This window comes from Oryza glaberrima, chromosome 1 (genome assembly GCF_000147395.1).
Source record: "Oryza glaberrima chromosome 1, OglaRS2, whole genome shotgun sequence".
Classification (NCBI taxonomy): domain Eukaryota; kingdom Viridiplantae; phylum Streptophyta; class Magnoliopsida; order Poales; family Poaceae; genus Oryza; species Oryza glaberrima.
In genome coordinates, this window is record NC_068326.1 from 24,908,323 (window position 1) to 24,927,171 (window position 18,849).

Consider the following 18,849-nt stretch of genomic DNA (forward strand, 5'->3'; position numbering starts at 1 on the left):
TTTTTTTTTCCGTGTCATTCAAATCGGTCCAAGTCACTACTACTCTGTAAGCGAACAACTAAAAGTATATATGCCCTGGGAAAAAAATAGAAGAAGAAAAGAAGTAAAGTATATATGTCGTCTGGTAAAGTATTCTCGTGGTACTACCAACTAAGCGTACTGGATAATCATCATCTGTATGCATAAACAGGTCGCATACCGACAGCGCTAGCTGGCCGTTGATGATTGAAAGCGATGCGCCTCCGCTTTGTATATCTCCATCAGATTTGACAACGCCGCGGCGGTTCGGTGTAGTGCAGAATTAGTTAAGTTACTTATTACCTACGTGTGTGCACGATATGATCATTGGTCATCGACAATTACGAGTTGATACCGACGGACAATGGCGATAGTTACAAGAGCTGATAATACCCACACTGTCATTCTCCCCAGGACCTGGCTTGACAGAGTGACAGTGGCTCCCCCTGGGTAATTTGTATCGGATTAAGAAGGACCCGGTGATGAGATTTGTACGGCTAATCACATCTAACGTTGATCGAAATACATTTGGATGCAAAGTGATAGAATGTTGTTCAAACCATGTTATTCAAACCTTTTTTTTTTATCGAGAAGCTTATATTGGATTAAGCAGGTGAGGCTGATTGGCTGAAGCATTTTTAATCATGAAGCTAGCTACTCGAGACATATTTAGCACAACACATGTTGAGCTACTCTTATTAGTTTAAGAGGAGAGAGAATATACGTAGATATACAAGATAATCGACTCTTTACCAAACGAACCTGCCACCATGTGGTCGTGCAACGAATGGGCCTGACTCTGTTCCACCAACTCCATCATGACTGATGAGTAGACTAGCCTAGCCTTCAATTTGTCCCGAAGGCTTGATAAATCCAAGAGCTAAAACTACACGTCTGTACCATCATTATCCCCATTTTGATCGATCGGAAAACCCAAATCAATGGACCAAGTAATCTTATTCTGATCCAGTAGTCCTTGATCATTATTTCACCTAACATGATTAAAGCAACGACGGGTACCACATTGCTTTGCAAGAGGACCAAACACATCCAGTGGCCAATGGACCATATGTGTTTTTTCGGCGCTGGATTGGATCATACCTGATCTTAAACCGTGGTACCAATAGCAAGTAGAAGAAAACAAGTGAAATGACTCAAAATGTACTAATGCATTATTAACATCCCGGCCTCAGACAGAAAACTCCAATCACATAGCCCAATATTACAAACCACCAAGAACAAGAATAATGTAAAGAACAAACTAGTCAAAATCAAATAAATTTAAACATGGAGAGAGGAAGAATGAAAGAAAAGGAAAAAAAGGAAAAAAAGAAAAGAAAATAAATGCATGCACATGGCTAGCTTCCTCGACCATCGTGTCCGTACACCGTCTTACAAGAGGCAGCCAACAACGGCGGCGAGCCCGGCGACGCCCCAGCCGACGGCCCTGGCGCTGGCGGCGCCCGTGGGCTCGGCGTCCTCCGCGCCGGCGGGGCCGGAGGCGGCCTCCGTGGAGTCACCCTTCTTGGGCTTGGCGGTCGACGCGGTGGGCGCGGCGGCGGGGGCCTTGACGCCGAAGAGCTCGAAGGGGAGGAGCACCTTGTCGACGGAGTAGACGGCGAGCGGCTTGACCGCGCTGAGCGCGTTGGTGACGGTGACCTCGACGACGCCGGTGGAGACGTTGACGTTGCTGTTGGTGGTGGAGGTGATGTTGAGGGTGTAGGGGCCGTCGGTGCCGGACGCCTGGGTGCGGACGGGGTTGCTGGCCGTCTGGAAGGAGTCCATGGAGTAGAACTGCGGGAGGACGTGGCCCTGGACGAGCGCCACCTGCTGCTGCTGCGTCAGGCTGTTGAGGGTGCCCGGCTTGAGGTTGTTGAAGGCGTTGTCGGTAGGCGCGAACACGGTGTAGCCGTTGCCGTTGAAGGAGTTGTTCAGCTGGCTGTTCAGCTGCGTGTCCTGCTGCGTCTCCTTCATCAGCCGGATGAACGTCGTGTACTGCCCTCCCTTCTCCAGGACCGCCGTCACGTTCGGCGGCCCCGTGGCGCCCGCCGCCGGCGTCGCAGCGGGACCCGGCGCCTGCGCCGCCGCCACCGCCGCCATCGCCAGCAACACCACCACGGCTACGCTCCTCGCCATTGTTGTGAGAATAGTGGTGTGTAGCGTAGAAGCGTAGTGTGTGTAGTGTGTGTGTACTACGTTGTGGTAGGATTGGTTGATATAGCGGGGGTGGGGTGGTGGGGGGCCCCTCATCGCTGGAGGTGAGCTGGTTCGGGTGGGGACGGGTACGTGCCACCGGCCCGGGGCGGTGGTTGCGGGACGGACGGGAGGGAGGTCATGATCGGCGTGTGGAACATTCATGCGACGCGCGCGAGCGAGAGGGAGGAGTGGACTAACGGTGCTGGTACTGTAATACTGTTCGGTGGCCACGATTTGATGGCGCATGCAGTGCAGTAGTGATTTGATTCCGAATTGCTGCGGCGGCGGCGCGGCGCACGGGAAACCCGGTATACGTACGGCACGAGGAGTGCGTAGCTGCAGTGATGCACAGGCATCCGCGCGCGGCCATCAAGTCTCGTATCTATCGGGTGATTAATAGCTGCAGGGGGACATGTTTGACATTTGCTTCTTCCGATCGACGGACGAGGCAGTTAATAGCAGCAGCAGGTGAGGTGAGGTTTGCCCGTGAAGGACACACGATCGATCGAGTCGCGTACGGTTTTTCTCTGGCAGCTAGCTGCGAGTTTCAAAGCGTACGTCACGGCATGATCGATCGATCTCACGTACGACTCCGGCCGACGGGGGGATGGAGAATTGGAGAGATGTACGCGCATGATATGATGCAAACTGTCACCTTCGCCTAGCTGACTTCCTCTCCACCACCAGCAGTATATATAAAATCCATAGTCAATTCGTCACCACTCATCGAACTTGGGCTCACCGTCACCGACAGGTTCGTGCGTGTTGTCACCGCTCCTGCACGCACGTTGGTCGTCGATCGATCATCGATCATATGCTGGGAACTACTCCAGTAGCAGTTTGCACACTGTCCATGGATCATGACTGGCCAGCTAAATAGCTATTTTTTTTTTGAACGACAGCTAAATAGCTAAATAGCTAATGGAGGTGAAAACAAAGGCTACATAGATAGCTTGCTCGTACACCGATAATTGACCAATGATAATTCAGTTCCGACGTAGCGATCAATCAAACATGATACCGGGCACCGGCCGTCTAGCTCGACTTTGGTTATGATCGAGCAGGTAGAGAGAGCTGCTTGCCACTATCTAGGCCGAGCGATCAGCAGATGCCTGAATAAAATAAAATAAGAAGATCTCGCGCGCCAACACACACCAATAGAATACAGCGTTCTTGATCAAACTGGCAATGCTCAGCACTGATTGCTCTCTGATCCTGAACTAAGGCTAGCTCTGCAGCACGCGGGAGTTATAGCCTTACATGTCGTGAGAAAAAAAAATGGGGCGGTAGTTGATCAGATAGCGATATTTGTCTCCACTTTGCCAATTAATTGACTCGCACTCTGCTCTGCGCATTGCAAACTGAATTAAGCTGTTGCCATCACATGGCAATGTGGCAAGCTGCATCTGCAAGCTAGGCTGTTCTCTGCTGCTCTCTCTTCTCTGAAAACCACTCTCTAATTTTGGCCTTTTGTCCGGGCTATCAGCTACTACCCTCTCTATCCAACCACGAAAGCGAGATTTAACCTTCTCCCGCAGTGCGATTACGGCGCAGGTCTCCTTCCCGTTTGGTAGCATCCGAGTCACCTGAGAGAACAAAAAAAAAGGGGAACGAAATGGTATAGTAATCAATCAAAACTTGCAGTCTCAGGCGGCAAATGCCGTGCATGATTTGCAGGTGAGGGTGGGTTTAGTTGGTCCGCCCACAAGTTGCAGGGGGGGCTAAAACCTTTGCTGCGTTGGAAGCCATCATGAATGGACACCCCCCATTGCCAGGCAAACGAGGAACAGTGACAGCGGCGTCACATGCATGCCTGCTACGTTGAGCCACGCTTTCGACCGCCAGGGCCCGAACTGTCGTTGCTTGTTCCGAACGGGAGCTAGCTCTTCAGATCGTGGATAACGGTAGCTATAGCTGCCGTTTCTCTGCTCAGATCGAAACGAAAAAGGAAGCAGAATGTGTAGGTTTTCTTCGGTTGTCAAATGCCGATGTGTGCAGACGTACGTACAGTACGTGGTTGTCATTATTTGATCTGGTTGTGGAGATTGTGTGCCATTGCAATTGGCCTTGCAGGAAGACGAGACATCTCTCGTTTCTGAATGTGATGATTGGTCAAAGACTCAAGACGAGACCTTATCGGCTCTGGACCGAAATGCAGTTAGAACTACTAATTGGGCTGTGTTCTTGAAATGGGCCGCCACACCAACCCGTCAGCTACTAAAGGCCCACAGAAGGCCCGAACAAAGCCTCTCGTTTGCTTAAACTGCTCAGACTGGGCCAAAAGTGGGTTGCTAATCTATCTATTATATTATTAAGGAATAAGTTCACTCAGTGACCCTCAAAAGTGATCGAAATCTAATCCGTGACCTTAAACTACAAAACCGGATATCTCGACCCCCAAACTCTTAAAACCGGTGCAATTTAACTCCCTTGGTGGTTTTGGAGGGCGGTTTTGCTGACGTAGCGCCTACGTGGCGGTATTGACCGGGTCTCCTTTACACGTGGCGTTGACGTGGCGTTTAGGTGGCATTTAGAATTAAAAATATGTGGGACCCATTTTTCATTGACATGCAAAAGAATTTATGGGACCCACGTGTCCCTTCTCTCTCTCCCCTCCCTCCCGTTCCTTTTCCTCCTCGCCGCTCCCTCTCTCTCGAGTGGCGATGGCGGCGAGCGGCAGAGGTGCGGGCGTGGCGCGACGGCCTGCGAGCGGCGGAGGCGCGGGAGTGGCGACGGCAGGCACTGGAGCGGCGGTGGCGGCATCGGTGTGCTAGCCAGGCGGTGGCAAGCAACAGCCGTCATCGGTGACCCGACCAAGCCGCACCAAGCAGGATCCGCGGCAAGCAGGAAGCGGCGAGCAGCGGAAGCTGACGGCTGTTGCTTGGTGCCCCTTCCTCGACGTCGGCGAGCAGGAGGCGGCGAGCAAGCCCAGCGGCGTCGCCCTTGCTGGACCGCAAAAATGGTTTCTTCTCAATTCCATGCTTGCTCTGCTACTTCGTTGGATCCGGCGGTCATCTACACGCAGCGGTAGGCCAGTAGCTGTCATCTTGCCAGATATTTCTGTCCTACAAATACACTGAATCTTGCTTTGCTGCAAATGGGAGGTTTTGGTAGATGCATAGCATTTGGGGATCACTTTCCTTTGTTCTCTTTCCTTTTCTCTTTTTTATGCATGCGAATGATTTGTCCATGTAAAGGTGAGGAGTAGATTTTGGTTTTGGATGAGCGGTGATGCAACTATGCTAAGATTAGTTATTTTTTCTATAAATGCGCAGAGTTAGCAGTAACTATTTGATGTTGATACGGATGGTGATGAAGCGGAGGAGGTGGAGAAGGAGGTCGCGTGACGGCGGGCGGCGGCGGTGACGGTGGAGGACGTCGTCATCATCGACCCCGCCGTGTGCCTCCCGCCGTCCTCCTGCTGCTCGCAGGCCGCCGCGCCACGCCTGCGCCTCCGCCGCTCGCCGCCGTCTCTGCCTGCCGCCGCTCCGGCCCTCGCCGCCGTCGCCGCGAGAGAGAGAAGGGGAGCGGCGAGGAGGAGAAGAACTGGAGGGAGGGGAGAGAGAGAAGGGACACGTGGGTCCCACAAATTCTTTTGCGTGTCAATGACAAATGAGTCCCACACATATTTTTAATTCTAAATGCCACCTAAATGCCACGTCAACGCCACGTGTAAAGGATAACCGGTCAATACCGCCACGTAAGCGTCACGTCAGCAAAACCGCTCTCTAAAACCACCAAGGGAGTCAAATTGCACCGGTTTTAAGAGTTTGGGGGTCGAGATATCCGGTTTTGTGGTTTAGGGCCACTGATTAGATTTCGATCACTTTTGAGGGTCACTAAGTGAACTTATTCCTATTATTAAAGGAATAGAAAAAGGAGCCTTCATGTTCGCTCTCATGGCTTAGAAATTCTCACATTAATCGGAGAAAAAGAAAAAGCAGAGTCCATATAGAAATACAATCTAGAAATAGCTGAAATTCGGAATTAAAAAATAAGGAATATTAGAAGAGGAGATTAGAGTCCATATAGAAATACAATTTAGAAATAGTTGAAATTCGGAATTAAAAAATAAGGAGTAGTAGAAGAGGAGATTAGAGTCCACATAGAAATACAATTAGGAAATAACTTAAATTCGAAATTAATAATAAGGAATCTTAGAAGTAGAGTATAGAGTCTATATAGAAATACAATTAGGAAATAATAGAAATTCGGAATTAAAAATAAGAAATATTAGAAGTAGAGGATAGAGTCCATATAGAAATACAATTAAGAAAAAAAAGAAATTCGGAATTAAAAATAAGGAATATTAGAAGTAGAGTATAGAGTCCATATAGGAATTTAAAACTAACTAAAATTAGGAATAAACATAATAAAATTAAAAGTAGAGTTTTGAGTCCGTATAAAAATACAATTTACAAATAACTAAAATTCTAAATTAAGAAAAACATGGGAAGAAGAGTTTAAAGTCAATATAGGAATACAATTTAGAAGTACTGAAATTCGAAATTAAAAATTAAAGAATATTAAAAGATGAGTTTAGAGTCCACATAGAAATACAATTAGAAATAATAAAAATTCAGAAATAAAAATAAATAGTATTGGAAGAAGAGCCTAGAGTCTATATAGAAAAACAATTTACAGAAAATTCGGAATTAAAAAATATATTAAAAGACGAGTCTAGAGTCCATACAGGAATATATATAATTTACAAATAACTAAAATTTGATATTAAAGATAATTAGTAACTAACATGTATATAAAATACAATATGCATATTACACATTTGTAGTTTCGTAAAGTTATTGCAAAATTTAAAATTATGATGTCATTTTAATATATTTGAATAATATAATGAGATAACATATATGCTATTATATGAGAGAAAATATAATGATGCTAGCCGCGCAATTTGCGCGAGCCACCATGCTAGTTATAGTGCATGGCACGATCACATCTGATCAAAAAACAAAATATTTGAACCATTAGATTTGCTTCAAGATTTGTACAATAAGGAAAGAAAAAAAATTATACTGGACAAACGATGTGAAGGGATTCGGTCCTGAGACGTCTCCATCGTGAGAACAATGTGTTACCACAGGTTTTTTAAAGTTACATAACATATAAATTACAGTTATACGACAGTTACTACTTACTACAAATATAATCACACTACGATTCAATTATATTTACCTGACAAGCATGTTACGGTTTTTGATCTGTTTCCGTTGGAAACTTGAACCTTCATGGACACTCACAACCAGAAATGCCCAATTGCCCATCCCCTGTCTTGACTCCTGGCCATCTTTCTCCTTGCTGATTTTGTATTCGCTACCGTTTTAATGCCCCATTTTGCAACGCATCGTTATTTAGAAGATTTCAGTGATAATTTCAGTTTTCATTTCTTAATTTTGGAATGGAACTAAGGAAGGAACAAACTAATCCTCAGCTCAACTTCCAAACACCCGGTGATAACCCAGCTTATTGTACTCCAGTTCTCAGACCAAACGTACTGTACGAATTTGGACAAGAAAAAGGAAAAGTTTAGAGGTAGAAACTGCACGAGGCCCACTTGTCAGTGACACAACCAATTGGTGTCTGACGTCATTTCCCTCACACCCTCCCCTTCTCGTTCGCACCCCTCAATTGGAAGGAGACGCGCCCGCTGCGACTGCGAGAGCGAACCCCCAAAACCCTCGCCACCTCTGCGGGGCGCCGCGCGATCGCGAGCACTCTCCCATTCCCTTCCCTCCCTCCCTCTCTCTCGCGCTCCACCCTAATGCCCCCCTCGAGGCCCAAGCGGCGGCGCGGCGGCTCCGCGCGATCCCGCGGCCGGAAGAAGCAGAAGCGCCTCGACGCCATCCACGATGTCGCGCCGGTATCCGCCCCTCCCGCTGGAGCCGCCGTCGTCGTCGTCGGCGGCGGCGAGAGCGAGGATTCCGACGCGGAGGGCCCCCGACGGAGCACGCGGGTGCGCCGCGCGCCGGCCCTGCTCGACACCTCGCCGCTCCCCTCCCCGCGCCGTAAGAGGGCGCGCGGCGGCGGCGGGGTGGCCGGGTCGAGCGGCGGGAGCTCGCGGAGGAGAAGCAGAGGTAGGGCGAGGGGCGAGGCGGGGGTTGCCCGCGAGATTGGCGAGGAAGAGGAGGAGGAGGAAGACGACGAGGCGGGGAACGTGGTGTGGCGCTCTCGGCTGCGGGATAGGGTCAAGGGGAAGGCTAAGCTGGATAAGCGAGTTAGGAGCCTCTGGTTCGACGAGGACTACGAGGTGGAGCTGAAGGAGGAGGAGGAGGAGGAGGAGGATGAGGAGGAGGGGGATGAGGAGGAGGAGGAGGAGGAGGAGCAGGTTAGAACATTGGTGGTGGACCTTCGGGAAGGAGCTGAGGAAGAGACAATGGGCGAGGAAAGTGGGAGCTTGCCAATGCGAGGGAGGGAAGTGAGGGATAGGGAAATCAATCTAACCATCGATTTGAATGTGGAAGAACATGAGGCTGTCGAGGGTGTCAATGTGGTGGAAGAGGAAGATGGGGAAAAAGGAGGCGAAGCGGATGAGGAGAAAGGAGATGCGATTGGTCCTGGAAATGATCTACACGAAAGCAAGCATGAGGAGGTAGGGGACGAGGAGGGTTTACATGAGAAGGAGAGAACTGAAGAGCTGGGATCAGCAGTACTAGAAGGGCGAAATGGTGATGAGCTACCTTGCAATGAGAATAATGCTGAGGATGGCACTGGCAGTTCACATGAACACGAGCATCTTCTTGTGCAAAATGAGCAGACTGTGGAAGAGAGCAACCTTTGTGTTGAGCAGCAAATGGAACTGGATGGTTCTAGTCCTAGTGAGCAATTGAAAGAGGTTCAGCAGGATGTACAGACAGGTGGTGCCCCAAATGTAGTACTGCCCGAGGAGGCCCCAAAGGAAGGAGTCCGCAAATTTCCAGTTTCGGAAGAAAAACAGGGTACCATGGAGATTAAAGAAGGGAGACGTTGTGGGCTCTGTGGTGGAGGGACTGATGGAAGACCACCTAAGGTTGCATTACATGATACAGTTGACAGTGATAATGAAGCCTATGAGGGGGCTTTGCCTTCAGAGGATCCAAACTATGATATGTGGGACGGGTTCGGTGATGATCCTGGGTGGCTTGGAAGGTTATTGGGTCCAATACATGATCAGTTTGGCATTGCTCGTGTCTGGGTTCATCAGAATTGTGCAGTTTGGAGTCCTGAGGTATGCCCCACATTATTTTATAAAATTCTCACCCTCATACTATTCCTGTACCTTCTGCCTTATACTGGGTCATTGTCTCCTTATGATTTTCATGACCATATTCTCTCAAAACAATATGCCCCCAATACATGTTTTGGGATTATCATTGGTTACTTCGGACTTTGGAAGCAAGCAAAACAAGCTAAGTGTGTTGCAAGCAAAACAAACTAAATGCTTCAACATAGTGCATGCTTTGACCTTGTGGTTTGGATGTAATGGAATGGAGTTATGAAAAACTTGCTTTTGTCACATTTTCAGGTTTACTTTGCTGGTTTGGGCTGCCTAAAAAATGTAAGAGCAGCACTTTGCCGTGGAAGGCTTTTGAAGTGCAGCCGATGTGGCAGACCTGGTGCAACTATTGGGTGTCGAGTTGATCGATGTCCGAAAACCTACCATTTGGTAATTGGTTTTTACTTAAACCACATTTTACCATTCTAGTTTTGCCCTTTAGGCCTTAATATGCATTAACCTTTTCGATTTGTAGCCTTGTAGTCGAGCAGAAGCCTGTATATTTGATCACCGGATGTTTCTTATAGCCTGCAATGATCATCGACAGTACTTCCAACCTCAAGGAGATAAATATGTTGAACTGCTCAGAAAAATGAAGATAAAAAAGATGAAGGCAGATATCAGAAAGGTGTCACATGATGCATGGAGAAAGGACATAGAGGCTGAGGAAAAATGGTTAGAGAACTGTGGAGAAGATGATGAATTCTTGAAACGTGAGGGGAAGAGGCTAAACAGAGATCTTTCGAGAATTGCACCTGTTTACATAGGAGGCACTTCTGAAAATGAAAAGGCGTACTGTGGCTGGGAGTCTGTTGCTGGGCTCAGTAACGTTATTCAGAGCATGAAGGAAGTGGTGATACTGCCTCTTCTGTATCCTGAGTTTTTCAGTTCTTTAGGTCTTACACCTCCAAGAGGTGTTCTGCTGCATGGCCATCCTGGTACTGGTAAAACACTCGTAGTGCGTGCACTAATAGGGGCATGCTCTCAGGGGAACAGAAGGATTGCTTATTTTGCTCGAAAAGGTGCTGATTGTTTGGGAAAGTATGTTGGCGATGCTGAGAGACAACTAAGACTTCTGTTTCAGGTAGCTGAAAGATGTCAACCTTCGATCATATTTTTTGATGAGATAGATGGCTTAGCACCTTCTAGATCCAGACGACAAGACCAGACACACAATTCAGTTGTGGCGACTTTGCTTTCTTTGCTGGATGGTTTGAAATCACGGGGTTCAGTTATAGTAATCGGCGCAACAAATCGTCCTGATGCTATTGATCCTGCTCTTAGGAGGCCAGGAAGATTTGACCGTGAGATATACTTCCCGCTCCCCACCTTTGAGGATAGATCCGCTATTCTTTCATTACACACGAAAAAATGGCCAAGTCCTATTTCTGGGGCATTCCTCTCAGTTATTGCAAGCCAAACTGTTGGATATGCTGGTGCTGATCTGCAGTCAATTTGCACCCAAGCTGCAATAAATGCTTTGAAAAGGACTTGCCCATTGAAGGAAATCTTACTCTCTGCAGAGAAAGGATTTGAGCATGGGCGACTTCCTCTACCATCAATTCTTGTGGAGGAAAGGGATTGGCTTGCTGCTCTTGCAGCTGCTCCACCACCCTGTTCACAGAGAGAAGCAGGGATTGCTGCAAATGATCTAGTTTCCTCTCCTCTTGTCTCCTATCTTGTGCCGTGCCTTCTTAAACCATTGCTGCACCTTTTTATCTCCCTCTATTTGGATGAGCGAATCTGGTTACCTTCATCTCTTCTGAAGGCATTTGCTTCTATTAAGCAAGTTATCTTCTCATCTATGGAGAAGAATAATGTGCCTCACACATTTTGGTCTTCCTATCTCCCATCTTTGATACAACAGAAAGGTATTGCAAAAAGAATTGCATCAATCTTGTCAGGCTATGGTCTAATAGCTTATCAACTAGGAAAGCATGATTCTGTGTTAAATCACAATGAACAGCACGAGAAGTTTGATGCCCACAGATTGAATTCCACCGGTTCTCACCCAAAAGGAGGTTTAGCACATAAATTATCAGGATTTAGAGCTTTAGCTGCTGGAGCGCCCAGATCAGGCCAACAACATCTGATCCGTTGCCTTCTTCATGGTTTTGTGGGTCATACTGTAATACACAAGCTTGATCTTGCAACTATGGCACAGGAGGGAAACGGTGATATTCTTAGTGGACTCACACAAATTCTTCGTAAGTTTCTTTATTTCTTTACCTCATAATTGTTCATCTAAAGGCATTGTCCACAAATATGTGATAATATTGTCTGTATGCATGGCTCTGAGGTTATATAAATGCATGCTTGCTCCAAAAGTTGTCTGCATAGAAGAATCAATGATAACTCTCTTCAAGCTTAAACCTGTTATTGCATGAGCATGCCTGTCATATTGATATATCATGGCACTACTGTTGCCTATCCACATTCCCCATTTCCCAATATCTGCAATTGCATGTAAGACATCTGACATTTCTTGCTTTGACTTCTTCGTTCTCTATTTATACTCCCATTCAACACCATATCTGTAGCTGCCATTCCTGTTCATATTTATTATCTTTTTTGACAGGAAGTCCAGTTTCTATTTATTGGTTCAAATACATCATGTTGTTTTTTTTTCCTAAAAAATATTGTGCACAAAACTTCCATATCGAATCATCATTTCTTTGTTCTCCTTTTGTTTTATCTTTTCAACACTTTCATACATGGTCTTAAATGGTTAATTAAACATTAGGAGCTTTTCTGGATCTAACATTTGATAAATTTTTCAAGAGTCTATTTAAACAAACTATGTAATATGTCATAGCTATCATCTTCAGATATACCACAATACTGATGAGAGTGTCTTCTTATTCGATATGGGGAACCAGCCATTCACAACCTGAACTGATTTTGGACAAGCAGTACCTACTCAGTTCAAAAGGGAATGCTATTTAACCAAGAACAGTAATTAGTTCAAGTCAGTTATATCTTCAAGTTGGATCTTTCTGTTGACTCAAAGTTGATCTTTGAGGGTGTTTGGTTGGTTCCTCGTGAGGTATATACCTCAACATCGCAATACATCCTAAGTACGAGTTCATCGCGATTTAGAAAATGATTTAAATTTATTTCTAATTATCCATTTTCACTACACTTTAAGTTAGTTGAGTCAAACTGGAGTTTTGGCATTCAAGGTTGAATTTGTTTCCATTGAGCTGTATATTTTCAAATTATATCGTTAAAGACAAATTTGCATATGATCTGAAGATTCCTGCACCATGCTAAATTGTTTATATTTTTGGAAGCCATTTCCCGATAATGATTCAATTGCAATCAATATAGTGGAGATGCATTCTTTGAAGATCAGGCAATAAATTATGCTGAGTTGGTGATACAATGATTGAAGATCATGCAAGAAATTAAACTGAGTACTTTTAATTATAACAGAATTATGCTATGGCCCAATTCCACTTTAAGCTGAAGTGAAATGATATAGTAGTTACTTATGTATTACCCTATTAGCATTCTTCATTTCTTTCCAGTGAAATGGGCAAATAATCATGTATTTTACTTTCGCTTGACCAGTAAAATGCCTTAATCTTGGAAGATGTATAATCTATATGCCTAGAATTGATTTGTGGGCCATCGACAAGTTCCATGAACAAGAAGCAGAAGATCATGTGCTCAATGTGGGAACAAGCAAGTTAGGGTCCACAGCAACAACAAATATTAAAACATGTTCTGAAGTATGGAATTCGTTGGTTGATCAGATGGGTTCATTGTTAGCTTCTGTATCCATCAGTGTTCTGGTAAATTTCTTTTCTTTTCATATGCTTCTTCAATTCCTTTTTGTTTGAAAATTTTGGGTATGTATGCATATCCATACTGTCCTTTTACTCACAATGTTTACAGCTGAATTGTGCATTGCATTTATGACTAATATATTGAGATTTTAGTAGGTTCATGAGCGTAAATGACTAGCATTAGCTGAAAATATAGGTATTGACATTTTTATTCAGGCATATAATCACCTAATTTGTACTCTATCCCTCCAAATATGTATAATAATCTAAACGAATAATAATTTTTGAAATAATGTTCTGTCCTTAGAAAAACAAATTTAATGAACTGAAATGCTGCTCAAGTGTTAATAATAATAATAATAATAATAATTTAATACATAGTCATAGGAGATAATCAGTTGACAGCTATTATCTTAATCAGTACACAAGTTACTTCTCTGGGTTTCCATTTTCAAATAAAAGAAAGGGCGAAAAGGAAGCTGGAATATATGGCCCATATACCAGGGGATAATTTAAGAGGCAGTGCAAGGAAACCAAGTATAATATAAAACTAAGGGCTCATTTGACTTCTTGAATAGTGATATGCTCTGTTCTACTTCTTGTTGCAGAATGTAGTTAAGAGAATCTTTGCGTTTCTAGTAGAAAATGTATTGCTAAGAAGCGGCCAGGCTTCAGTTAACATATAAAAAGTGTAGGACAATTGCTTAACAAGCATTACACTTGCAAACTGCTTAACTGTTCATTTATTCTGGATTACCCCTGTGCAAATGACGAGTAGTTTGACCCCATTTGTTGCTGTGTAAATTTTCATATTATGATCATCTGGAACACCGTGAATGTTGGATTACTGCTATTGGCCATTACCCCTGATTTTCTGATGATAAACCCTGATTTACTTGGACTTAAGATCTAATGATATATATTTATGGAACACTTCTGGATATTTACATCCAAATTGCACATTTAGCTGATAATTTGTTTTTCAGGCCACCAGTGAACTGAAGTTTCAAGATCTCCCTAGTGGAGTAAGACATTTCTTCAGCACACATGTTGTAGATCAATGTCTTGCTTCTTCAGAACACACAATACCAAGGTTCTCTGTGAATGTTGACAGCTACTTTACCTGGGATGAGGTTATTGACGCATGCTGTTTGCGGATATCACATGATTTAGTTCAGCAGCATGTTCAACTTTTGCATGACAGGGCTCATAACAATCATGATGAACAGAAAGAGGTCTTTGTTCCTATGGAAATTAGTGCACCAGGTGAACATAGATCCAGTGGGAGTAAGGAAGCCAGCATGTTAACGAAGTATCCATTGAACATGGACAAGCATCCCTCATGTGGGGTTTCTTCAAGAGAGCATCCTACTCAGCTGGGCACATGTAGTGCTCAGCAAGAGCCACCAACATCTAATGTTGAAGATAAAGAGGACAATACTGAGAAAATTGATTTCAATGAGAAAGTCGCAACAAATCGTTCTAATAGAATTGTGAAGGACAGTGAATCACTAGCTATTATGGCCTTTGGAATTCAGATACTACAGCACCCGCAATTTTCTAAACTTTGTTGGGTTACATCGAAACTACGAGAGGGCCCCTGCACTGATATAAATGGACCATGGAAAGGCTGGCCATTTAATTCCTGTTTATTGCAAAGCATTACAGCTGATAAATCATTATCTGGAGGAAACAATGTTCTTAAGGGCAAAGAGAAGATTCCGTCTGTCAGAGGACTTGTTGCTGTTGGTCTATTAGCATATAGAGGTGCTTATGCATCTGTTTTGGAAGTCTGTTCTGAGGTGAGAAAAGTCTTGGAACTGTTAGTTGGACAGGTCCGAACTAAAATTTTGGAAAAGAGAAGTCGATATCGGTACTTCCATATTCTGTCCCAAGTTGCTTATCTGGATGATATCATGAGCAGCTGGGCATACACCTTTCAAAGGTAAGCAATGGGCTGTATATTTGTGTTTGTTTGTATTGGTTGTCACATTATTGATTCTTTTTGAAGTTAGTAAACTAGTAAAGTATACTTCTGGCAGTCAGCAAAAAATATTGGTACTTCATACTGCTGTTTTCTGACAAAATTGTCCTGATATTTAACTTTTATATTTGTCTACAGGTTACATAGTGAAAACAGGAGAGTAAAAACAAGTCCAAAGGTAACTGTTGGAAAGTCATCCACAAGAGAATGTCAAGGCGACAGCAACACTGCAGAAGCAAACATACTTGGTGCTCCTGCTGGCTGCTCTGAGGCCCAAGGCACTCCTGGCCAACATACAGATGACCTTGAAGTTATTCCTGCTCACTGCCCTAGTGAGATGCAAGAGAATTCAGTCCAACATGCTCCAGGCCATCTTGAAATCCATGACATTGTCTGCGACCTTGACAATGATAATGTGACATCTATATCCAGCATAAATGCAGTGGAACCTGATCTTATCCATTCAGCTTCACTTGATGTGCACACAGATTCACTTACCCCAGCAGATGCAGTAATAAATGATGGGCAATCTTGTGGGGTTGACAATGATGGGCAAATGTCCAGAGTAATCAATGGAGAAGAAAACCGCATATCTAATATTGAAAGACCTGAAAGCCACACAGTATCTGTTGCGGATTTCAATGAGTTGCAAAGGAAAAATGCTGTTGCATCCTCAACTAGTACCGACAGTGCAGGAACATCCAGGAACATGGTGTCTACTGAAGCTCGTGGAAGTGACAATGAGCGGAATACTGATTTCCCTGTGGATGATGTCAAATTAGGTCATTTGGTTAATCCTCAATCACAGGATACCATGAAAAGTCTCTCAGTTCTGAAACCTCCATGTCTCTACAAATGTTGCTCTGTGTGTTTCAATGCTGTTTATAAGATGGTTCATGATATTCTTTCAAATTCAGTAAGGCCTAGTCTGCATTGCTTAGCAGTCGATGATATGCATGACCTTTTGTCATCATGGTCAGTGAATCTTCTAGCAACAGTTAGAAAATGGTATACTTCTCAAGGTATTGTTGGCTCTGAAGAAAATTCTGGAGAAGGGCATTGTGTTTGTAGCAGTGATAATGGTTGTGTTCCAAGGGAGTGCACATGCCATTTGGAAAGCAACGAAGATGCTGGAACTATAAAGGATGATAGCTATTATCTAAGTGGACAGCCATTAAGTTTTTTCTTTAAAGATGGTGTATTGATACCACCAGATATCACTGCACCAACTACACTTCATTGCAGTTATATGAGATTATGTGTTTGCTCGATACCAGGTTCAATTTCTATGTTCAATCGGATCTCGAGTTGATGTGATTGTGTGATGCAAGGTACTTCAATGCTAAGGATACCACAGTTCTGATCTTTTTCCTGTGCTGGCCTATCTTCAGTGTTTACCAGGTCTTGTGCACTCATGGGATTTTGCTTGTTTCCCCAGTGGTAGCAGCTAGTTCATTGCAATTACACCTCCTCCCTTGATGCAACTCCCAAGCTAGCCTTCTGCAAATAAATTGCCTTTATTGGTTATGTTCAGCAGTGGAGTGCTGGGTTATATAGTTTTTGGGAAACCTGGATCGACTGAAGAGAAACAATGCTATTGATTTTGTGTCTGTTAAGTGGTTCCGTTGTATACGCAGTCTACTGTTACTGATATTGGAATCTTTAAACTAGCTGATCCGTGATGCTTTCTCAAATCTCATTGTATTATGTATTATAGCTCAATTAAATCACTGAGTTGATCAGTTGAAACAAGATTGACAAGTACCTACAGTGTCCAAGTTGTACCTTCAGACTGGTTACTGGTATGCTTTCTGACGAGCTACTAACATTTAACTGCGTTCTTATGTACATTTGAGCACACTGTTACTTAGAAATGCTTAAGAAATTTTGACTTTGGTACTTCTTAGAATATAATCATGTACATATTTCTAAAGAAGGCAATTGTTTGACGATAAAATTAATGTCCAACAAAGTATTTACTGATTTTGTGTTATTGGCATGGAACTTCATTATATGGATAAATCAGTGAACTACTCATGTGAACTTCATTGAAGCTTTAGTGGATTATTAAGTTCATGTACAAATTTACTTCAGTAGGCATCTTGAACTCTTGTTTCTTTGGTCTTTGCACTGAATCATAAATTGAGTGAGGGCTGATGGATGGGTTTGTTTGTATATTAGACCAAGTGGCCTTACTATGCCCAGTTCCCTGAAGTAGCCATGCCATGGCTTGGCTTGTCCAGTTTGATACATTTTGCCATGGTGGTGGTTTATTGCTCTTTTAGCAAAGCAGTTGTGCTGGCTATTCTTTGTTGGACAAGTTTAGTTTGAAGGCAGGCATATGTTCTATTTGTATGTGGCTTGCCATTTTCATAATTTTGTCAGCAGAACTGGGACAAACTTATTATTGTAGAAGGGAAGATTATTATTTGAACAATATGTATATGATGAACTGATTCCCGTTACTGGTATAAACTACAAAGACATGAACTGGAACAAAACTGGTGAAGATTATTAATATTTTGTGTCTGTAAACAGGGAAAAGCCCACCATTTTCCAGTTTGTCAGAAACTGGTTGCATTGTATTTTTAGATTAATTGAAAATTTACATTCTGATGAAACATAGATTAAGATTGGGCGACATGAGAATTTGTCTGTGATTGAGCCATCGAGGTGACCAAGAACCATCAATAATTAAAATACTATTCTTGGGATTCTGAATCTTGGTTATAAACTATAGGCAACCGTTTTTCCCCCCTGATGTTTGTGTACGACTGTTTTGATTGGGTCCGACTGAGAAGCTGTTTGGACCAGACAACAGCAAATCCCAACTAAGTTCATACCATTTGTGTTACTGTTAACTGTGCTGCTGGCTATCAGGGAGAAATGCACAGACAATTCCCTTTACTTTGTTATTGTTTCTTACCATGAACCTCTTGTGTCATCTATCGTTTACTTTGTTAGACTTGTTCTAATTGGTTCGATCTGCCACAGGGAGTGGCTCTCCCACAATAAAGTTTTGACCCTAACATGTATTGAGATGCCCAAGTCTATGGTGTTCTCTAATGCAACATACTAGCTAAGAAATTTCAACACTTTCAGCAGGAGCTTTGTAACTTTCTTTATGCCTTGCAGAGCATTATACTGGCAGGCTGTGTTGAATGAACTATGTAATTTGAAACTTGTCATACCAGCCAGTGATGCTGTTATCAAAGGGTGTGGCGATGGTTTATTGTACTCTCAAAACTTATTCTCAAACAAACTATTGTCTCTGATGGTCCCATGCTATGAAATATTGTTTCTTCCAGCCTGTTCTCAATCAGATTGTCTCATACCTGTATATACTGGTGGTTGTATTGCACTGGTCAGTGAGTATGGAATGCTTATAGTAAGAAAGCTCATGCTGCAGCATGATAGTTCAAGTCAAGTGACCTTTGCATGGTAGTCCTGGTTAGAACAATCATTGGTTTATTTTTGAAGAGGAGAAGTTGAGAGAAGGAATGTGAAAACATTACATGAGATGTTAGGAAGATGCAGGTTTGTAAAGATATGGTTAATGGCTTTATGTGTCAATTTTTAGTCTTTGGAAG

At 43.7% G+C, this 18,849-nt stretch overlaps 2 protein-coding genes across 2 annotated transcripts; one reads left to right on the top strand and one right to left on the bottom strand.

Moving 5' to 3' along the window:
• Window positions 1–1,168: 1,168 nt before the first annotated feature.
• LOC127783097 (fasciclin-like arabinogalactan protein 11) lies at window positions 1,169–2,211 on the bottom strand. The gene has a single exon (XM_052310360.1). It carries the CDS (start codon window positions 2,152–2,154, stop codon window positions 1,411–1,413), a length of 744 nt encoding a protein of 247 aa, XP_052166320.1. The 5' UTR covers window positions 2,155–2,211; the 3' UTR covers window positions 1,169–1,410.
• Window positions 2,212–7,867: 5,656 nt separating this feature from the next.
• Window positions 7,868–17,011, top strand: LOC127783047 (uncharacterized). The gene is made up of 6 exons (XM_052310327.1): window positions 7,868–9,436; window positions 9,734–9,874; window positions 9,960–11,691; window positions 13,058–13,281; window positions 14,262–15,220; window positions 15,398–17,011. The coding sequence occupies exons 1-6, from the start codon at window positions 7,994–7,996 to the stop codon at window positions 16,569–16,571; spliced, it is 5,673 nt and encodes a 1,890-aa protein (XP_052166287.1). The 5' UTR covers window positions 7,868–7,993; the 3' UTR covers window positions 16,572–17,011.
• Window positions 17,012–18,849: the final 1,838 nt, after the last annotated feature.

Bases quoted from the DNA above. Each gene is read 5' to 3' on its own strand.
- LOC127783047 (XM_052310327.1), top strand. From the start codon at position 7,994: ATGCCCCCCTCGAGGCCCAAGCGGCGGCGCGGCGGCTCCGCGCGATCC. The intron at 13,282-14,261 runs GTAAATTTCTTT...TTTGTTTTTCAG, and splicing joins CTGTATCCATCAGTGTTCTG to GCCACCAGTGAACTGAAGTT. The intron at 15,221-15,397 runs GTAAGCAATGGG...ATTTGTCTACAG, and splicing joins TGGGCATACACCTTTCAAAG to GTTACATAGTGAAAACAGGA.
- LOC127783097 (XM_052310360.1), bottom strand. From the start codon at position 2,154: ATGGCGAGGAGCGTAGCCGTGGTGGTGTTGCTGGCGATGGCGGCGGTG.